Here is a 23,005-nt window from a genome sequence, read left to right as displayed (position 1 = left end):
TTTTTGTTGTAAAACTGCTGATTTTCCTGATGAAAAGCCGCTCTCTTTATCTATTGGATTACCTTTTCCCAGTAAGAAGGCTCTGAAGGATTTAAATACTCATTTTTTAGTTATATTTTGGGTAACTTTTGAATGAATTAAGTTTCTCATAGCAGTGAGTCAGTGGGAGAATAAACATATTTATCTTCATATGAATGAGCAATCTGAGCCATATGTTTGCATGGTAGAACAATATGAATTATACAGAACATACAAAGTGGTTTTATTTTCAATAACAAATTTTATTAAAAGCAAAAAAAGTTTTAGTCTGGCTTTTAGTGGTAAAAATAGGTGGCATTAATATATATATATGGTGCAATATAAATACTTAATGCTTGTGATTATTTCTTCCCCTTCAGGCACAGCAAACCTCTCCAGAATGTTTTTTCATGCTCCAAATACAAAGGCAATTTGAAATACAATGCAATTGTTTTCCTGATTGGAGAAAAGCTGGATAATCTAGATGCTTTTCCCTGGTTGTGATACCAAAATGGAAGTTTCTACTAAGGTGTTCCTGGTGGTTCTGCTGTTTGCTCCATGTGAGTAGCTTCAGAGAGCCACTGATGTGCTCCTGTTTGGAGGAAGGCTGAACTCAGTTGGCTCTTGTTCCCTTCCACCTCTAAGACAAACAAAACAAACACTTTACTCAGGTTAACTGGCACCACTTTCAAGCACTGCTACACTCTGAAACCTCTTCTGTGGGAGATCTCCCTTTTTAATAGCAATATTTCCTTTCAAAAGCATGCTGATCACTCTCTTCCCATGATAAGTTTGAAGATGTCTGTGGGTGGTCAGACCGATAGGACTGACCTGAATTTTAAAAATTACTGCTTTGGTTGCAGATGCTTTGTTTGTCCTTCACACGGACATTCTGCTGACCTGACTACATTACACAGCTGCAATTGAGACGGTTCAATTGAAACAGCTTGTTTCTAGTTCATTGGGCTGATATCCCCATAGGTCTCTTCTTAAGGGCATCTCTTTGTCTTGTATTTCAGGCATTTAGCAGCCAGTCAGAGACCTTCAAAAGTCAATGTGTTGCTTTGTGTTGCAATGTGTCAGTTGTGTGGTCAGTTTTACCTGAGTGGGTGCCAGGCACCTATCAAAGCGTCTCTACCACTGCCTCTCTCAGCTGGACAGAGGAGAAAAAAGGCTCAGGATGTCAGAGAGGGGCAGGGAGAGATTCCTCCCCCTGTCACAGGAGAACCAGACTCGACTTGGGGAAATGGATTGAATTTATGAACAAAGAACGAGATAATGAGAAGTAAAACCAATACTGAAAGCACCTACCCCCCCACCAGTCCCCCCTTCCAAGGATTAATCCCAGTTCTCTCCCTCCTCCCCTGCCAGCAGCACAGGGAGGTGGGAATGAGGGTTAAGGTCAGTTCATCACATCTCACCCCACTCTTCTGTGTACCCAATTACAGCTGCACAAGAACTTTTTTTTCATTCTTAAAGCCATTATCCCCAAAATATTGCTACCAAGGGCTTGGCCTTGACCAGTTGTAGATCTGTCCTGGTGCCTGGGCTGGCACTGGCTCTGCTGGACATGGGGGAGGCTTCTGTGAGAAGCTCCCTCCACTGCCAGAACTTCGCCAGGCAAACCCAATAGCTGCATGGTGGATGCTCACCAAGCTGCTCTATCACTCCTCATCTGGACAGGGTAGAGAAGATGTGATGGAAAACAAGGAGGATGAGATAAAGCAGTTTATTAAAGCAAAAATTGGATTTGCACAAGCAAAGGAAAAAACCCGATGATTTTATTCTTTCCTTCCCATCAGCAAACAACATCCAACTATGTGTTGGGAAGCACAAAGGAAGCACAGCTCCACTGTGGCTCTGGAAGGCAAATGTGGTAAATAAAAAATGCTCCCCCTTCCTTCTTCTTTTCTTAGGTTTTGTTTGAATCAATATCACATGGTCTGGAATATCCCTTTGGTCAGTTTGGGTCATTGGCCTGGCTGTGTCCCCTGGTGGGACCTTGCCCATCCCCAGTCCACTGCTGGGGGAATGTTGGATGCCAGCCCTGCCCAGCAGCACCAACCAAGTCACCTTGAATTGTCTTATTTGTCTTCATTCCTAGCCAGTTTTCCTTTCTGCTTGCTGTAGGAAACAATGCCTTCTGGATTTCTTGATGGCTTGCTTCATCTGTTTGAAGATTCCAAGTGTTTTCATGCCAGAGAAACAAACTGGTTCACTCTTTCATATGCAGCAGGGATTCTTAGCACACTGTGATGTTTCAGCTGTGCTTGCCACCTCTTGACTTCCCTGAGGAAGGTTACCACTTCTCCACATGAATCTTGCTCTCCTCTCTGAGCATATTTTACATCCCTCTCCATTTGAAAAGCCCCTTTTTGACAAGGAGAGAGTTTGGAAGGCAGGCACAGTGCCGATGCCAAGCCTGGTTATGAACCTTGCTGGGAGGGCTGATGTGGAGTTTGGTGCCTACAATGTTGCAGTTTCAAGCTTAAGGCCTGATTGAGAAGTGTTTCTTTAAGCGTGATTTTCCTTGAATTAGTTTTTAATCAGTGCTGTGTTTCAAAGTGAGTTTTCTTCTTAGATATTTCTCTAATTTAGAACAGCCTTCCCAATTACTGTTAATTACCTTGTCATACAAGGAAAATGATTAATTGCATTGCTTGCTCTGGGAATTCATTGTTCAAAATGGCCTTCAGAAGCTGCTATGCTTAGAGCTTAGGAGAATGATGAAATTGCAGGCTTGCCTTTGGTTTGGCATTTTCAGTACACAGTTGAGGTAAAGACAACAGCTGGGGGGGGAAAAGATGGTATGTCAGAGAAGCATTGTGCAAGATTTCTTAGCTAGAAATACATCAGGTTAAGAACAAGGCCTCCTTTTAATTGAATTTCTTACTCACTGGATGGTGTTTCTAGTTGATAAGGTTTCTGACCTAGTGTGATGTTCCTTCTCAAGGAAAACACTATTTTTAACCTATGTGTTAAAATATAGTCTAGAATATCAGTCTAATGTAAAATATTTCCTTCTTCAAATTAGTTGATGTTTCAATATTTCATTTTCTAAGTGCTTTCCTTATCAAAGACTATCAGAATTTCTCCCATATTTCTCACAGGACAAGTGACACAAAACTTATCCCAAAGAGGGAGGATACTGAGAAATGAAACTTTTTTGGGAAGTGGGATGCAAAAGTAGCGATACAGCGAGGGCAAATCAGCCTTTTTGTAAAGCAAGAATAAGAGAATGTTAATCTGGTCCTGTAGCATTTACTGTTTATTTACAGCTGATCAACAGAAGTCATTGAAGTAAAAGATGTCCATGCTGATAAGAGCTCTGGAGAAAAGCAGGCATTTATATAAGCAATGAAATAACTTATAACTATGATAATTACATGAAGATTTTTCAGGAATTAATTTTTCTTCAAAACATTTTTAGCCTCATTAGGGGAATATAGAAAAAATTTATGTCTAAGACAAACTTCTCCTCATGCCCACATATCTGGAAGTCAGTTCTGCAGGAAAAAGACTGGACTGATATGGTCTCCTAACCTACTGAACTAGAGTACGGCCATCTGATGGTTCTACCAGTCAGCAGGAAACTAGGATGACAAACTACAGTTCTAGCAGTTGTAAGGTGTAGTTCTGCCAACCAAAAAGCCCTGTTGCAGTTCCAATGATTAGTCCAATGCTTTGAGTCACATGCACATGGAATATGATGTTGTTCTGGCCTTTGAAAACTATGTAAACCATTTTTTTGGGCAGATGACGTCCTTTAATTGGTAAGCTTACAATGCTTTTTCCTAATCTTTCACTATTGTGGCCAGGACAATCAAATTTCTGCATTGTACTAGTGCAGAATGGATAAGCTGCTAAATAAAAATGAATTATGTCTTTGCATGGAAGACGTTGGATTGGTCAAGCCTTCTTAGGAGGGCTGTGTTTATTTGCTACATTTTGCTGTAACTACAAATCCAGATTATGTTCCTAAAGTAGAATTTACTGACAGAGTATCCAGAAGTCTGTTTGACTTGAGGTTACACTTAGGATCTACAGTAGCTCCAGCAGCTGAGGTACTGACTCCTCAAGAGCCCTCGGAAAAGCCTCCTTTGCCAGTGTTATGGCTCCTGAAAAAGGACAGTAATCCTAGATGGTGATTACATGATAGAAATTATACAAAACCATGCTGCAGTCTGTGCCTACCCTTTTAACTGATGTTGAAGCCCAGATATTAAAACATGAGGACTCATGGATAAAGGGTTTACCCAATATAAGGATTTGTTTGAAGAGAAAAAAAATAGGACAAGGAGAAAAGAGAGTGACATAGGATCTTTGCTGAAATGCCACAAACTAGAGCAATATATTTATTAGTGTAGAAGACAAGTGATTACCAAGGAAGCTGAGGAATGGACTGCTGACTTTGATTTTTAGTAAAATAATTATTCAGAATAAAATTCAACGGAAAGGGATTTTCAGATCTGATCATTTCTATTCACCATTTTTGCTGGAGGTAATAAATAATGATTTAAGCTGCTGAAAGAAATAGAAGATGGGAAGGAATAGAATCAGGTTATCTGGCTACCATTCCCTTACTTGGACAGCTCTGTTTTCCATTATTTTGTCATTCAGTTTCTGTCTCATTTATATGAGCTAGAAATTAAATATTTCTATAATTTGCTTCTTAAAATAATATCTGCCTTTCCCCCAGAGTTGTCCAGAGATGTCTCTGTGAGTCGTCATTCCAAATAAAATAAAGAAGGCAGATTTCAGTCCTTCTTTCTTCATATGAGGCCTCTTTATGTGGGGAATTCTGGTTTGTTACCTGTAACTGAAGTGGGTTAATTTTAAATATAAAAACTCTCTCTGCTCTTCACAGACTCCGTTAGATTCAGTTCAGTTATATTGAAGGTCTAAAGATTTCACCATGCAAGATATTTTGGATGTAGTTTACTGTGCCAAGACACAAAATTGGTTGTCTGGGCTATGTGACTCCATCCATACTGAGAAGTGTATTACAAAGTGGGCATCAAAGGCCTTATGGCTGGTGAAAAGAAAATAATTGCAGAATGAGCATCTGTGGCAGCTGCCAAAAGGATGAGATTCTTATTAGACAAGAAGCCAAAAGACGTATTGTTACAATAGGCATAACATTTTGGGAACGGACCTTGAAAATGCCTTGAGATACCAGGACTAAAATAACACTCTGCTCATAAAATTTGCAAGCATGTTAGGCCCTTCCTGCCTTGGATGCTGTAATTCCAGCTTTTTTAATTGTTGTTGGGTTTTTTTTTAATATGTTTAATGATCAGCTTTGTGTTCCCCATTTAAGGGAAATAGATAAAACTGTCTTATATGGTAATAAAATTGCTGCTTATCAAATGTAACTAATTTCATGTTGCTAAAATACCCTAAAGATTAGGTCATTAGGAGAATGTGAGAAACTGTTGCCTGTATGAGTAAGGGCTTTTTTTATGTCAACTTTCATGAGGTAATGCATGTAATTACATTACATGTAGTATTATTGCAGAGGAAGAGCAGTTGTTCAGCTAAAATTTCCAGAAACAAAGCATCTGATTTTTAAAATACTTCTTGTTATTTAAAACTCTACATTCTTATTTTGCATCTTTGCCTAATTTTGAGCTGTTTTTCACTATCTGAATGTGGAGATTAGGTGTGATCCTTCAAAGATATCTAAGCTTGTTATGAGCAAGGATGGTTTAAAGTGATATTGGTATCCCTGTATCCTTTCACCACAATCTTGCATTAAGTTGAGGTGTGTATTTAATTATATAGAGGCTTAATTAAATTTTCAGTTCCTTGTGTCAGAGACTTTGTAAAAGTGCACTTTGTAAAAGTGCATCTCAAAGATGCTGGCATCTGGTTCCTATCAGAAAACTGTAATCAACCTGTGACCACCACATCTCAGCTTTACCAGTCCAGAAGCCATCACTGCACATGACTTAAGAGTTGACCATTACTAAATTGGGTGCAGCAGAATTCCCAAGCCATGGTCTCTTCTGTACACAAACTTCATGAAAATCTTTTAAACATCAAGTGACTTTATATTCTCATAGGTGAAATTCTTTTTTCCTACCCTGATTGTTTTCCACATGGCTTTTTAAATCAGTGTTTCCTGTTTAAAGCATTAGGTCTACAAACTTGATGTACAGTCCTCAAATCTGTTGTATTCCTCCTTTATGACTGTGACTGAGCATCAGCATCCTTTCTGTAAACTAGAAATAGTGCCACCCCTCCACTTGTCTTTTCTTCTTCTTCTTCTTTTTTTTTTTTTTTTTCATTTGTTTGGACTCCAAAATATCTGTCAGAAGGAACAGACTGCATGACTGCAGTATTGCTTGCTGGCAAATAGCTTTGCTGGGTTGAATGCTGTACTTGCATCCTTACTTACCAAACATTTGGATTTGAGAGGTTCCCTTGGGGGTGTTCTATATACTGGTCTCTAAGGAAAATGGGAAATGCATGCCACTTTTCACTTTCAGAAGAACCACTTCAGAAAGTTCTGGCAAACTGTTCTCTGTGTGTTGCTGTAGTTGTTCACCTATTAATGGGAAGTGTTTCAGATGGAGGCCATTTTTAGGGATGGGGCTGTTTGGAGCCAAAATGTGGTGTTGATTGTAGTAGCTGGAACACCCTGGATTATGCTGTGTGTGAGGGATGTAAACCTGTCCACCGAGCATGTATAAATAAATATTAATCAATTGTGACTATAGTCTGCAGCTGATGCTTCTGGTACATTCCATTTTGCTCAGCTGCACTGGGCTCAGTGAGGAGAGGGGTCTTTGATGCTTGATCCATGGGAGGCCAAGAATCAGAATTTCTGTGGAATTCTGTACAAGCCTTTGGATGCAGCTCCTCTCACACCCACCTCTGTGCACAGCATAAGATCTGCAGACACCCCAAGCTAGGCATAAAATAAGCAGTTTTACATCTTGTGAAACAAAGGTTGTGAAGCAAAGCTTGTGGCTGTGTGATGTCACCACCAGCAGCACAGCTTTGTTTTACCTGGTTTTTCAGTTCCAAAGATTGCATGCTTAAAAACGGAAGATAAATTGTTGAAAGCCACTTTTCTGTTGCTCTGCATGCTTTATCTCCTTCTGCTTGGCAACCTCCACACCTGCTGTTCTGACTACTAAAAATTGTCCTTTCTTTTGTCCTGCAGGTATTTCTGCTTAAGAGGAGAGGACAAAGGATTCACTAGCATTTTCCTTGGTTTCTCTGCCTTGTTACTTTCAAAGTTAAGCTTTTGCTAGCAATCCAGTGTTCTTGGGGTTGAAAATTCAAGGGTTTTAATTATAATAGCTGTGAGCTAGGATGGCTGCACTAGTACAGCCATGTACTGCCCTTAAAACCCGCTTTTTAATGTATTTATGTGTGCAGCAGTGAAAATGGCATTTTCTCTTGCAGTGTGAGGCTGGTTGTTCAGTCAGAATGAGGCAAAAGAACAGGTGAAAAGGAAGTTACTCCCACCTTCTATTGTGCATTTTTTTTTTGTTTCCAACAGTCCTTGGTTAATGCTCCCACACAGTTTCTTTTTTCCTCAGCTGGAGTCTGCTTTAGGAACAACTTTAATTTGTGATGTTACTGAGAAACATTTCAGTATGTGAAACATTTGCAGATGTTTTAAGAGGAGAGGCAAGTTCTTTTGAACTTGCTGATGCTTGTGGGTGCCTCTCATCTTGATTCTCTGATTTCTCAGTTTACTCCAGTGGGTGTTTTTCATAATTTTCTTTAACAAGAGGGTGAGGAAGATTTGACCAAAATGTTTGCAGGAATTCAGAGTTATTTTCTTCTTAAGGGACTAGAATCAGGTTTTAAAAATTAAGAACACCTGCCTTTTGCACACTGAGGTGTTATCCTTAGGAAAGTTGGAATAATGCTGTCAAAATACTTGTAGTGTAGCTTCATCTATGTCACATAAGCTACACTTTGTGTTGGCATAGTTAAATGATCCTCATGAGGGAAAAAAAAAGTGTTTTTCTCTTTTTTCATTCTGAAATGTTTAATTAGACTGTAAAGGAATGGAGTAATAATTTGTATTCGTAAAAGGAAATATCCTTTCTAAAGCTGATGGAAAGAGGAAAAAGCATTTGTGAGAGTTTTGATTTCCTTTGCATTTGATATGATCAAATTAATGCTTTTCTGAGTTGACTTCAATTTTTGTTTAACTTGCTGCTCCTATTTTTTTTCACTTTTGAACAAAATAACGTTTGAAAATGTCTACAGACCCAGAGTTGACAGAAGGTTAGAAACCCATCTGGTTAAATACAGATGTTGATCATTGAGGCTGAAAAATGTGAGAATGAAAGAAAACGTAGATGTCACTGACTTTGTACTGGAAGGTTTATTTTTCAGAAGAGGCCATTTTGAAAGGAAAATGTGTCAAAAAATGTTCCCAGAGAGACTATAGGTAGTTTTTGCTTTCTGTATACACACAGCTGACAGCATATTGAGGAAAACAAACATGTGCTCACATTTTTCACTAGATAAAGTGCTGATATATTACTTTTTTCTCAAATGGATATTAAAAATACACTAGCCAGGTTTACTGTCCTTTTTACAGGTACACACATTCACAAGTTTTAGAGCTATACTCCAAAGCAGAATGAGGAATTAGATCTGGGAGTTTTATAAAACCTGGCCATTATAAAACCTCTAATCTTACCATCAAAACTAATTTTATTTCTTAGTAACATCCTTAGAATTACTTGGACAAGCTGTTTCACATAAACTACTGGAAATTGTATTATTAATTTAACACTTGGTAATATTTTAAATTAAAGCACATTTGCTCTGGTTCTGTACTGAAAGTAACTCAAAAAACCCAAGCAGAAGTTTCCCTAGAGAAGCGCCCTGAGTTTCTTTAAAAACTGAAATTTTATTAACAGCAGAGATTTGTAATCACTTAAAAATGTATCCTATCCCTTTCTTAAACTCTCTTAGAATATTATTACACAACTGTGTATATTTCCTTATCATTCCTGCCTCATGGGAGACCAAGACCATTCATAATTTCAGAGTGAAAATTCAGTGTTCTCAGATTGCTTTGTTTTGTGCATAGCTTGATGGTCTCACCCTGGCAGATTTATGAGTTCATTAGAAAAGCACTCAGTTGAGCTCTCACAGATTGTAGGTGTTGGGTTGTCCAAAATCCCCTCAGCTGACTCAATAGTCCAGGTGTACATCTGAACTGAGTTATTTCACTAAAAATAAGGGTTCTGGATGACTACAGCAAACCTTTATCAGCTGCTTATGCTCAGGCTGATAAAGTTCATGCAAATGAGAAAATACAAATATTTTAGTCTCTGGTTTCAGAGCATTTGGGAATGTTCTGAAACAGCTCTTGGCTGCAAAATGAATCTTGCTTAATGACAAGTGAGAAAGTTGCCACTAACTTGTAGCTGAAGTTAGTTATCAGTGTCAGTAAATCATCAGCTGCAGCTGTGATTTTCACAAAGCTGACTGTCTTCATAAAGTAATTTAGGTATTTTTCCCCAAAATGAGAGTGGCTGTGCGTTACTTTTCCCGGCCCCGATCAGCTCCTGAGTGCCCAGCTTAGGCACCTCAGCTTCTCATCAGGATCGGTGCTTGCCACTACTTCCGGGTGCTTCTGCATCTGCGCTCCAGGGTGGGCTGGCCATGCATTGCCGTCGGTGTGAGGGAAGAAACGAAGAGGCAGGGAAAATGTCCAAATCCGTCCGTGTGGCGGCTGGATGCTTTATTGGCCGCGAGAGCTGTGATGGAGAAGATGCAGCCCACTCCCAACCTCGCTTGGACGAATCTGGCAGCGAGGCTGGGGAGCTGCGGAAGGATATAGGGGGAGGGATAGGGGAGGACGGGAGCCCTCCGCCCAATGAGTACAGACGCTGTGGCGGTGACGTGTGCCACAGCGACCAACAGGAACACAGCAGGGGCGGACACGGGGCTTTGGGATGAGTGGGACCGTGGGAATGGGGTGACCAGCACAGAATCCTCAGGAGTTGTCAGGGAGTGGTTACAAGAGTGACAGGGGGAAATTCCAATGGCAGGCAGCCTGGAGCTAGTTATTGTAGGGGTTGGGGGGAGACCCGGGGGGATGCATGAGGGTACACAGAACCGGCAAACTAACAAAGATCAGAACCCCTAATCTGAACCCAAACCCAGGATGCAACAAATGAGGTCTAATGTATACAGTGTAAGGCCAGCTGTAGGACAGACAACAGTCTAAGATTTTCTGACCTTTATCAGAAATAAATCTAGGAAATTAAACATTTATTTTACCAAATGCAAGTATGTAACGAATCACTTATTTGCACTACAGCTACATTATGGCATTATCTTTAATATCTTTACATGTGCTATGGAGATAGTTTAGAATTTGGCTGTAAATAAAGAGTTTTAGCTCTCTTGTGGAACTTTCTCATCAGTTGAATTTTGTGATTCTAAGGTCTGAATATACCACTGACTCTCTAAAATTACTTATCTTGTAATAAAGGGACCCTTTAACTTCTGTATCAGACTCTGCTGTGCATTGTACTTATAGTGGGAACTGTGAAAACCCATTTCCAACTTGGATGTTTATGATGTAGCTGTGGGACAGTTCTTAATGACCAACTAAATGTGTTGGTGAAAAGGGGAAAAAGAGAGGTAAAAGAAGAGGAATGGGAGGCTCTGACAGGTGACACGTGTGGCATGTGCAGTTTTCTTGGCCTCATCCTGTTAATAACAACTTGAAGTTCACAGGATAGCCTTCAGGCTGTACTTCAGAGCTTTATTTTTTAGGATTCGTGCATGTTGTCTCTTCATAACTATTTGGAGAAAAGCTGTGGGAAAAAATAAACACAGGATGGTGGAATAAAACAGAGCAGCCTATATTTTCAATTATAAAATTCATAAAATAAGGGGGAAGAATTTTGTGGCCTGGGTAGTGTACATTTGCTCACCTTTAGCAGTACTAAAGCTCTGACTGCAAAAGCTTTATCTGCAGCTGGGTAGAGACTCACATGTGCTTATCTTCCAGCATATGTTAGTGAGATGTTTTTGGGGAAGAGGCATTGGGTAATGTTAGAGCTGTGTCATAATCCAGAGGATTTTCTACCAGCAGTTCCTTTTCATAGGTTGTTTCAAGTAAGGTAATTGTCAATGGAAACCTAGTATCTGTTTCTCATAAAGATTTTGTTGAGTTTGCTGCAGTGTGAAACCACATGTTTTCTTAATAATCAGGTTTTCTTTCATGCCAGTTATAGTGCTTCCTTTGTAATAAGCCTGTAATTTTATTGCAATGGCATTCATGAGCACATACTGGATGCATTTTTAAGCCCTCTTTAATGTGAGAAGTGAACAGAGCCGGACCTGGAGTTAGGTTTGGATCACAGCCTTTTCTTTTCCATCTAATTTTAAACAGCTTTCTTGACCACTGGTCACATTACTCATCCCTTTACTATTGCCACAATGCACCAGCATTGTCTCTCATGTAGTCCTGATGCATTTTTACCCATGTGGTTTTGTCTGTGTGTAGATGTGCTTCCCTTCCTTTAATAGGGATTTACCTGTGTGTCCTTGGAGTAACTAAGAATTAGCAGAAACTCCATGGCTGTCTGCACTTTGGTGTTTTTATTTCTCTTGGAAGAAATGCTCTGTTTTTATTTCTCTTAGAAGAACTGCCAGCTCTTGGGATGTTTATTAGGACTTTCAGGAAAACTAAGAAAGTGCAATCCACTGAATACAAAATGATGCTGAAGTTACTTGCACAACCTTGCTATAAAGGATAGAGGCAGATGAAAGAGGGGGCATAGAAGGTGTAACAAAGAGGTTTTTTAAGGAAAGATTGCAAGAGGTGTAAACTGTCAGTCTAAGAAAAGGCTGAGTGAAGATATGATAGCACTTCTTGTATGTATTAATTAAAAGATTGATACAAAGAGGTGAAAGCAGTGTGTCTGTAGGTAAATCATTCTCCAGCTCCACTCCTGATAGAGCTTAAAGCAAAGCAAAGGAGCTGCAAGTTGGGCATAGGGAAAATTTTCTGGGTAGAGAAACACTCTAGGGAATTGCCTGAGAAGGTTAGAAAACCACTGGGGGTGGGAATCCTGTGAACTTCTGATAAGAATGGTTTAGATGTTCTTAATCCTGTGGCAAGAAAAATGAATTAAATGGTCTCCTGAATTGCCCTATTTTCTGTTTTAGGCAGAGAAAAACCTTGTGCGGCAGTGCTGATGTGTTAAATAAATTCTCTTGCTCTAGCTCCTTTTGTTCTTCGTAATAACAAAAAAAAAAAAAAAAAAAGCAAAATGTGCATTGTTTTTCAGACATCTCTTCTAAAAATAACTTTTCCTTTCCTTCAAAGTCAGGGGAAAATAATTCCTTCACCAGAATCTTCCCTCATGAAATGGTTGTTTCTCTTGGCAGCTTTTCTTTGCAGTGATTCACTGATTCCCTTCAAGAAAAGACAGCTAGATAAAACTATGATAAAACAAAGCAGTGTAGGTAGGAACAGAGTGAGAGCTAAAATGTCACAGAAAAGTAAAATCTGGCATAATGAGCTCATGCATTTCTATGGTCCCCTTGATCAGAACATTACAGCACCTTTCCTTTGGGTGGTGCTCTCTTTGGATCATGCATGGCTGCATTTTCTGCGAGGGAAAACAAGATTCTGGACAGAATCCTTATTAATGAGAAGACAGTAAAAATCATGAGTGAGGACCATTTCTTCTGTTCCAGATTAGACATGTGTCATGGTTTGACCCCAGCCTGCAACTAAGTGCCATGCAGCTGCTTGCATAATAATAATAATAGTAAAAACAGTGAGAGAGGGGAATAAGGACAAGATGTGGACAAACAGTGAAAAAAGCCTCTAAAAATGTGATTTTTCAGCCATTTCTTTAGTCTGCTTTCTGGGGTAGCATCCTTACCTCCACAGTGACCACAAATAAGTTTGTAATGGTGCATTAAAAATGAAAACTGGTGTGTTAGACAACTCTTGTAATTGCTGGTTTTCTGAACTAGAAGGAAAACATAATCACACAGCCTCCAGGTCCTCAAATTCTACTCAAAAACAACAAAAAAGAGACTACAACTAAATCTTCTTTTCCTCGGTCCTTCAGATGTAATGCTCTCACTTTAAAATGCCATCAGTCTTTAATAACAGTAATAAATAATGATTTACTTATCTAGACCACTGCTAATTACCATGTTTCTGCCCTCTCTATTCTGTGGCCTGACATCAGGAAATCCTGAGTATGATTTAGGCTCTTCCTTGTAGCACATCACCTGTTGTCCTGCACATCTCTTCCAGTGGCTGAGTGGATTTCTAATAGCTCAGAGATGTCATCTGATGTGGTACTGCATGAAATACGATGGCTTTAGCCAGACAGCAGCATGTAAAAAACTCAAAATAGTCAAGAAATGAACAGTTATTTTTATTTCTGACCTCCAAAAATGGACTTATTCCATGTCCATCTGAAGCAATAAAATTATTGCTTATTAAAATTGGAGCATTTCCCTACTGCCACAAATATATACCTAGATGTATGTATTCATTTACACAGATTCTGTCACTCTGCTGGCTCTTGATGTGCAGCTCTCACTGTCTAGTCCCCCACTCTGATCCTCCCAGCTAACACTCAATAAAATACAAACATTGCATGAGTTGGATTAAAATCCCAATTTCATTGTTGCCCATTCTGTTGGATATAATTGAATAAATTTTCCCTCCCGGAAAAGCTTCTCGATTTGTACCTGCAGTGCTGTTTAAGAAATCAGCAGTGATGCTATACTCAGTTACTAACAGATTGTACCTTCCAAGACACACACCTGATTTCCAGACTGAGGTATTCTTCCACAACTGATAAGAAGCTTTTTTTCATCATTCTCACTGCCTGCTCAAGTTGTATTATACTAAAGCGAGATATTTTATAGGCATCTCCTACATTATAACTCTCTCTAAGCTACTTTAGTCAACAGCCCTGAGAGAAATAAAATTAACTTTGCCATAAGCCTATAGTGATCATCTTAATTATATTCATCTCCCTAATTATTTGTTAATTGGAATGCATATTAACCATGCCATTAATTTTGTCTGGATCGACATCACAACCAAAAGCTTTTGATTATCTGGATTATCTCATTTACTTTTAAAAATGTTCCTATGTTTCTTCAGGTCCTCTGAAACTTGCCATTGTTTTCCAACAAACTGAAAAAATTATATATGTGTCCCCCAGCCAGTTCTGCTGAAATAACTAGGTACAAATTATACAGAAATGCAAATATCAAATTGCAAACCTTAGCATCAACTCATTAATGTCATCCTGAATTATTTTTGATACGGAAATAATTAATAGTCTCAGCTATACCAAACATCTTTGTCATCCCAGATACACAACAGGAGTGCTTATTGATCTCTTTTTAATTAACGGTTATGAAGGCCAAGATTTTCCTTAGTAATGAATCACTACCAGAATTCCTGCAGCTTTGGTTTACACAGGAAAATATCAAATTCATTTTATTCCTATCAGTATTGGCAATAGCTTGTTCTTTGTAGCAGTTTTTCATTATTAAATGCCTACATTCTCAACCTCTGGCTTATATTCATTATTATTCTTTTTCTTAAAACAGTTCTAACTTTAAGTCTGCTTAGTTTTCTAATTAATATGCTATTCCCCCTGAAAAAAAGGGAGGCATTTTTTTCAGTATTCATGAGAAATATTCTTACTTAGCATTCCTAGTTTATTGCACCTTTATTTTCTTTTTACAGTGTTAAAGCTTCAAACTGTTTTCCTCCAGAGGAACTGGCTTATTTTAAAGCTAGAAATACAGTAGTTTGGGTGTTAATCATGCTTGCAGCAAACAGTGTAAATTGGTGTGATTTCTTGTACAGAAGTGTAGATATATTATATATACAATATATAGTTATACACAGATAATGGTAGTAATAGTTAGTAAATAGTGATATTTATATATAGTTTGTACTTAATAATCAGATCTTCTTGAGGTTTACATTGTGGTTTTTTATTTTTCTGTACTATCTACTATGTATAATTTGGTCCCTGAGTAAAGATAACCCTATGAATAGGTTTGTCTGTATTCAAGGTAGAATTAATTTAAACTGTTTTCCTTAATAAACCTTTGATATGTACAGCTGGGATTTTGTTTCTATGTTCCCCTATTGTATGTAGGGGTTTAGATTGGGTAGGGTTTATTCAGTTGGTAGAGTCTTGGGTGTTAATTAATTAGGTGATTTTTGTTAGATGTTGTTTCAAATTTTTGAAAGATTTTTTTACTTAATGTTTTTAAGGTGGTTTTTAATAGTCTATTGTATTTCTTTATTTTGTTTGTAGTTGGTGTATGGTAGGGGATATGGTGTACTTATTTAATGTCATGTTCCCTAGCCCAGGTGTCGATAAGGTTGTTTTTGAAATGAGTTCTGTTGTTTGATTTAATCTTTTTAGGGGTACTATGTTTCTAAAGGACTTGTTTTTCAAGGCCTAGGATGATGTTTCTGCCTGGTTTCAAACTGAAACCACCACAAGAATTTACACTGATTTTTAGGTTCGTGATCCATATGCTAAGATGAATCTGCTTGTGCCACACACAGCATTTTGTGTTAGTGAGGAATCTTTTGCCTCTCAACACGTCATAGGTAGCATCATGTCTCCCCTCCGGTGCCCACGTTTGTTACTCAGAATTCAGTTGCTCCTGGTGTGTTAATTTTCACCCCCCCCCCCCTCCTTTTGTTATGTGCAGGTGCAATTGTTTGGGGCTTTTAATTTGATTCAGTAGGTTGGAGCAGACACAAACTAGTAAACCATGTAGTATTTATAGGATAGAGCATATTCATATACCGCTTATTTCATAAGCATTTGGCAAAATGTGTCTCTTGAGCTGTTAGGAGCAGTGTAATTTTTACAGAAATTGCCATTTCCTTTCTTTTTTCCTCAAGCTGCTCCACTGTAAACACCTTAGAACAATTTTAGCATAGCAGGAGTTGGATTCCCCACAGCAGCTTGCTGCAGCACCCCCTGGGCCATCCTGTCTGTGGCTCCAGGGCACACAGGGGGGTCATGCACAAAGGCAGAATTGACCTCTTCTGTTGTGCCCTGATGTCAGTGTGAATCCAGGGTGCTGGAAACCTCTGAGACCCAGAGTTAGTTGGATTTATCAGTGATGGCAGTGACAGGTGCCACCAGCCCCTGCTCCCCTGGGTGGTGACACCTGGGACAGTCCCTGCTGCAGCTGCTATTGATGAATCAAGGTGGAGAGAAGAAGAGTTTGGACTCACCCTGTCTGGGAAACACCAGGGAGAGCCTTGGTAGGAGGGCTGCCAGTCAGATCAAACTGCATCACTCCTCACTCCCTGTCCTAGGAAAACAATAAATAATAATCCCATGAAAGGCACTGATGCTAATGAAAAGACATTTTTTGAAGTGTTTCCAACCATCTCAGTTGCCTGACCCACTTTCTGAGCGACTGCACCCTCTAATGGGGTAAAATAGGTTGACTTTCAAAGCAGCCAATCTATTTTTCCATCGTTTATTCTTTTCTCGCCCTTACACATATAACACAACAGCCTGTTCTTGTGAGAGTAAAACAAACACAGTTCTGCTGGATGTAGATTACAGGGGAAATATGAATATTCAGTAAAAACTTCATATGATTCATCTCTACTCTGGGTTAATGGAAAGTATGTAAACAGCTGTATATATCCATGGTGAAATGAGAAAGGAATTTTAATCATAGAAAGAAGAATTTATTTCCCTTTTAAAAAGCAGGGGAAAAAAAATCCAGAAAAAAAATTGATTTTTTTTTTCCCTACTGTGCGAAGCCATCTCATTTTACCAAAGCTTTGTGGGGAAGTGAACATTTGAACAATGAAAGGCGATGAAAAAGACATTTAATCATGATGTTGCATCTTGTCCAACAGGTAATTGTCTAATGGACCAATGAAAGCCAATGATGACAAGTTGTGGTCAACAGTCCTTGAAGGTGCTGATGGTTCTGCTCTCATTACTCTTGTCAGCAGGTAGCTTTTGTAATTTATCTTTTACTGATGTCTGCCATAGCGAAAAAAGAATTGCAAACTGGGTTCCAATGAAATAAACAAGACTAAATTAGTGTTAATTCCCTAATAAATAAGTCATAGAATCATAGAATGGTTAGGGCTGGAAGAGACCTTCAAGATCATCTAGATCCAATATAAATGAAGCCTCTTTGTATTTAAGAACTGGAAACTGGAATTTGAAATGGAATTGAAAATTCACTTTAAGAACAAAGGAGACTGGAAAGTTGAAAGAGTAGCTTTATTTCTTTGGATATGCTGTTTTTTCAGCTCACCTAAAAGAAAATAATAATTTCTATACCACCATAAAACACACCCATTTTGCTAAATAACCATCCACTGGAAGCAGAGCAAGTCAGGTTCCAGGTGTGTGTTTTTCTGTGTGCACACCAGAGAATGTAAAGCACCTGAAGGATTGAATTGGGAATCTGTGTAATTTTCCTGAATCTAAGGAATTGGCTGGACCACAGATGTTTCTTCTGATGCTTGGTAGTTCTGCTCTAGATGTTTGCTATTAGCACACAGAAAGGGTTTGTGTGGAAATGTGCCATTAGACTGAGAATTAGTGGAGTGCTCTGATTATTGGTTGTATTTGTTCATCAGAAGTCATTTATGGCATTATGTTTTTTTTGTAATCATGACTGAATATTTAAAATAAAATTTTAAAAGGTTCTCAGTCCAAACAGATTTGATCTTACAGGTTTTTAGTTCAGTATCTTTTGTCCTCCACTCTTGAGGCAGTTTTTAATACAAAAAGACTTTTTTTCAATCACTGCTCTTTATTCTCTTGTAGTGCATCACATCCCCAACCACCAGAGTTAAAACTTTACCAAGCACCCTGTTTCTTAAAGTATCCTTGTGCTCCAGTCAAAATTGTTACTACTGAGTCTGTGTCTTTAACATTTATAAAATGTTAATACTCATATCCTTGCCAGTCAGTTCAAGCATGTGTTTTGTTGCCCACAGTCTCATTGCTTGTTTGCAGTGTTCAAGTTGATTCTTGCTAATGATAGTTCATTATTTAAATCTGATACAGCCCTTTTGCTAACAATGTTATAATATTATCAATTAGAGCACTCCTCTGCTCACATTAAATCGTTGTTTTCCTTTAGAGCCCTTCCCCTGGAAGGAGAACTTCCTAATTATGGAACTGCCCTCCTCCTCTGATGGACTGGGATCAGGCACATGGGCTCTAGCTGCTTCTTTGTCTTCCTCTAGGCTAAAGAAATTTCAAAAATCCACTTCCCTAGTGTAGCAATGAACTCAATTATCAAATCTTCAATGAAGTGATTAAAGAGAGATCAAACATCACAAAACTGTTCCAGCTGCTCCAGTATTTTCTGTCAATTTTTAAGTTTTTATACCTTTCCCACTCTTTATAGGGGTCTTCTGCTAGAGCTCTCCTGAGATCCCACTCCTCCAACCCATTTCCTCAAGATGATAGAAATTCCTGTTTTGGAGCTGAGTGGGACACTGTGATTGCACTGTGTATGCAATTTGCTGTATTCAGCCACTGGTGTATTCCCTCAAACCCTCATTCCCTCAAAGCCAGACATATTTTTTTTTCCTCCCTTAGAAGTACTGCTTGTGAAGTGCAATGTTTTTATTTGAAACCAATTGACACAGCTTTTACTTCTTACATATTTCTCTATTATCCTTGATAACTATTGGCTTTGTAAATGTGTTTCTTATCATTTTGTTGCTCCTTGGCTATTGGTGTTTTATTATCTGATGTCCTCTATTAGCATGTAGAGTCCAGGCTTAATTTGAAACCATTACAAGTCTTATATGACAGCCAAACTCTGCTCCTGCCTTCTGGAATTTTGCCAGTGTCATCTGTAGAAAGGGGTTTAGGTCATTGGTAACTCACAACAGATTTTACAGGAGGGAATGTATTATTATTTTTCAGCCAGCCAATGAATTTTTTTTTTTTTTCCAAGACAGATCAGTTTCCATAAAGGAAAACCACTGGCTTTATGCAGTGAATGATAGGGAGGGTGGGGTAGAAAGGATGCTATTCTCACTGGAATGATATCAACCTCATTTTTAACCTGAGCTGAAATGAAAATCTAATGGCAAGACTCCCTTTGAGTGCCCTAGATTTAGAGACTTCCATCTGTAAGATACTGCTTTACTTCCAAGTCTTTGGTATACTAAGATTAACAATCTTAGTAATCAATTTCTGGGTTGAGAATACTGAAACTTAAGGTATTTTATTTCAGTGCTAGCAAGATCACAGTGACGTTTTAGGGGTGGTGAACATGCACTGGTTTTACTGGGCACACAAGAAATGTATAATAAAGGGAGGAGCACCATGCAGTCATGCTGGAAAGATGACTTTCTGACCACTAACTCTTAGAGTGGCTTTGCAAATGTTGGTGCTTACTCTTTTAAAGGATTGAAACACATCTATAGAATCAGTGCTGACAGCAAGGCTTATATTAACAAGCAAAAATCGTCAGATTATTTGCACATTACAGCATTTTTTTCTTTGAAGTAGGAAATGAACATCCACACAGCAAGTTAATGTGTGGTAAAATGCATACATATGAGTATTTCTGTGGTTCCATATGGAAAGCTGATAAACACCAGCCATCCAGGGAGTCTTGGGGCTTTAAAAATTTAGTATCTAAATTAAAAATGTATATTAGGCAGATCTCTAGCTGTGACCAGATAGAGAAGTAACAGTTTGATATTTGCTGGCTGTGTAGTTTTTAAGGTGAAGTAGGTAAGTCTTGTGATGATGAAGCATGACAGACTATTCTCTTGATATCATTTGGAACAGAGAGAGGAAGATCTGTGTCAACTGTTCAATAACTGTTTTCCAAAATAGCCTGAGAATTTGCACTTGCAACTCCAGACACAGCTGCAGCTTTGCAACAGAAAACTTAAGGCCTTTACAGGTACAATGCTTTTATCTGAAGTATTTCCACAGAAATTAGGTCCTTTAAACCTGGGGATTTAAGCAAAGTTATTTTCAGGAAAAAAAAAAAAAGAAGAAAAGAAGATAAATTGGAAGAAAATAAATCCCACTTTGTTTATTGTCTCTCTGATCCACAGAGAAGCAAAGACAGCAACTGAAATTATACAGATTACAACAAATTGGGAAAAGTGTTTTCTCTGTGTGCTAGGTCTGGCTGGGATGGGGTCAAAGCTGTGTTTTAGGCTGGTGACCAAAGCAGTGCTGGTATCACAGAGCTGTTGTGGCTGGTGACAGGCTGGCACTGCTGACCCAAACTGGCCAAGGTGGTTTCTGTACCATGGGATGGATGCTCAGCAATGAAATTGGCATGGGAGTTTACCAAAAATTGCTCAGGGACTGGCTGGACATCAGTCTGCTGGTAGTGAGTGATTGCTTTAGCATAATTTTTGCTTTGTTTTTTGTTGCTGATGGTGTTGTGGGGTTTTTTCTTATACTTTTTCTTATTACTGTATAATAAACAGTGTTTATCTCAACCCAGGAATTTCCTCTTTGCCCTTCTGATTCCCTGGCCATCCCACTGGGAGGGGGAAGTAAGGAAGTGGCTGTGTGGTGTTCAGGCTGCCCAGCAGGGGTAACCCACACCACACTGACTGCCCAGCTCAGAATGGCATTCAGTCATCACATCATGCCTTTATTTAATCACCAACACATTTTGCTATTTAAGGATTTGCTTAGGACTGTTTTATTGCAGACATCCCTCCGCCTAGGACCTGATGTTCTTTTAATTCTCCCTTCCTTCTGTAATCATGCTTTCCCCAGTTTTCATTCTCAGAGAAGTTTGTGAGTTGTTTTCTTTTTAAAACGTGCAAAGGAGCCATGTAGGGATCAGGGGACACTTCCAGATGTGCAGTAAAACAAAACACTTGGCAGTGATGAGCAGGCTTAACCCCTGAGTGGTAGGACAGGACCAGAGGCCATGGGCACAAACTGCAACCCAGAAGGCTCCCTCCAAATGTCAAGAAATGCTTTTTCGCTGTGAGGGGGACTGAGCACTGCCACAGTTTGCTTGTGGAGAATGTGGAGTCTCCACCCTTGGAAATACTCAAAAGCCATTTTGACATGGTTCTGGGTACCAGGTGGCCCTGCCCAAGCAGAGGATTTGCATGAGATGACCTCCAGAGGTCCCTTCCTGCTGCAAACATTGAGGTTTTCACAACAAAATCTATCCTGGCACAATTTTATTACTGCTGTGTTAATTAAGGAGGGATGCAGCAAAGTACTTGTTCAAACAATCTCATTCCCATGCAATTACATGCTGTGTGGATTTTGGGACAGAATCTAAACGTGCAGATTTGTTACAAGAATTACAGAGGGTGTTGAAAACCTAAGCCTAAAGAAAGTTTCTTTACTGATGATAACATCCTCACATTTGGAACACATATTTTTTTTTTCCCAGGTAGGACAAGAACAGGTAGGTAATTAGTTTTCTCAGTATCTGTATTCCTTTAGAAATTGCTTTATTCCAGCACTTTCAGTTCCTGACTGAATTAATCTACAAAAATGCTACAAAAATCTACTTCTTTCATGCAAGTAATGATGCCAGGTATATGTGTGCATACATAACTATTTGGAGTGAGCTTTCTTGACCCAGACTGCAGAACAAGATTACATTGTTGTTCACTTAGTACTCTGTTTTTTGTTCTAGGCTTCCCCTCTCTACACACAAATAAAGTGATCTCCACTGTCACAATCCTTAAAATTTGTCTTGAAATTAATATATTTTATAAAATTGACAAACAAAAGTCTTAGGAATAGGCTTTTTTTTTTTTTTAAGCAAAGTAGAAAAAAATGAGGATTAGACAGGTAAGGTGCACAGATGCAATTGCAGGTCAAGAGGGGCTCTGTGCAGAGGAATACTGTACAGTTCAGTTAAACCCATGCAAGTCTTTATGTGTAACCTCTTGTACTGGTAAACTGACAGAAAATTATGCACCAAATTACAAGAGTTAATTTTGTCAATCCAAAGTGAATATATCATTTATTAATTGGTGTAACCGTATGAACTGCAGCTGCCCTCAGCATTGCTGAGCCTCAGTTCTCCAAAGGAAAAACATTTCACTGCTAAGAGGATTCAGACTCTGCTTCCACATTTCAGTTTCCTCAGAGCTTAAGCCCTTTGGGGTATCTGTAGGGTACTTGTACTCTTAAATGATGCTGTAAAGCCTACCATAACACAAACTGTGAGTGTGGAACCAAACACTGACTCCTAAAAGTCTTTCAGAAAGCTGCATATGGTTGCTTTTACAACCATTTTGGAAGGGATCTCTACCCTGCCCCTCTGCACATTTGAAAAGCTCAGGGAAACTATGATGATAAAAGGGTATCAATGGGCAGCTCCTTTTTCCCCCCAGTAAAAGTGATGGTGAAATCAGTGTGACACATGACTGTAAAAAAGAAAAATGTTCTCAGAGCTGTAATAAACACTTTACATGAGAACTTGTTAAGGAAGAAATGTAAGAACTCCCAGGAACACCTATTTTATTAGTTCTGTCTATCTGCAAATTCAAAGTTGTTTGGATTTTTTGTACTATTTGTAATGACTGTTTCTGAGAATATTCCTTATCATAGAATATTCCTTATCAAAGATTGACCTTTAGAGAAGAAGAAAAGAAATCAGGAAACAAGTAAAACAAGTGCCATAAAAGTTTTATTGCAATTTCTACATAGACTTTTTATTAAGTTGTCCCACAAGAATCAGGCGTGAACATTGTTGTGTGTTATGGATATCCCTATAATTAGAACAGCAGAATGAAAACATTTCCCTAAATACTTTTGTGCTTCTTAACATGGAGGGCATTACTTTCTTTCCCTTAAAACATACAATGGTAGAAACATAGAAATCAACAAAATTCAAAATACAACAGAAGTCTGAACGCTGTTACCTTTAAGTACTAAATGTTAAAACATTGAAAGTTCTGAACTACTGATGTTTTCCAGAAATCAACCAACAATTGTTTAGCCTTGAA

At 38.7% G+C, this 23,005-nt stretch overlaps 1 protein-coding gene across 1 annotated transcript in view; it reads left to right on the top strand.

Moving 5' to 3' along the window:
- SHISAL1 (shisa like 1) overlaps positions 1-23,005 on the top strand; it is a 73,165-nt gene that overhangs the window by 16,959 nt on the left and 33,201 nt on the right. Inside the window, exon 2 of the mRNA XM_053977367.1 lies at positions 16,922-17,020. Coding sequence (XP_053833342.1) covers positions 16,951-17,020 — 70 coding nt within the window. The 5' untranslated portion in view covers positions 16,922-16,950. The remainder of the gene's footprint in view (positions 1-16,921; positions 17,021-23,005) is intronic.

The sequence above is a fragment of the Vidua macroura genome, chromosome 5 (genome assembly GCF_024509145.1).
Source record: "Vidua macroura isolate BioBank_ID:100142 chromosome 5, ASM2450914v1, whole genome shotgun sequence".
NCBI lineage: Eukaryota > Metazoa > Chordata > Aves > Passeriformes > Viduidae > Vidua > Vidua macroura.
This window is presented reverse-complemented; position numbering and strand designations above follow the sequence as displayed.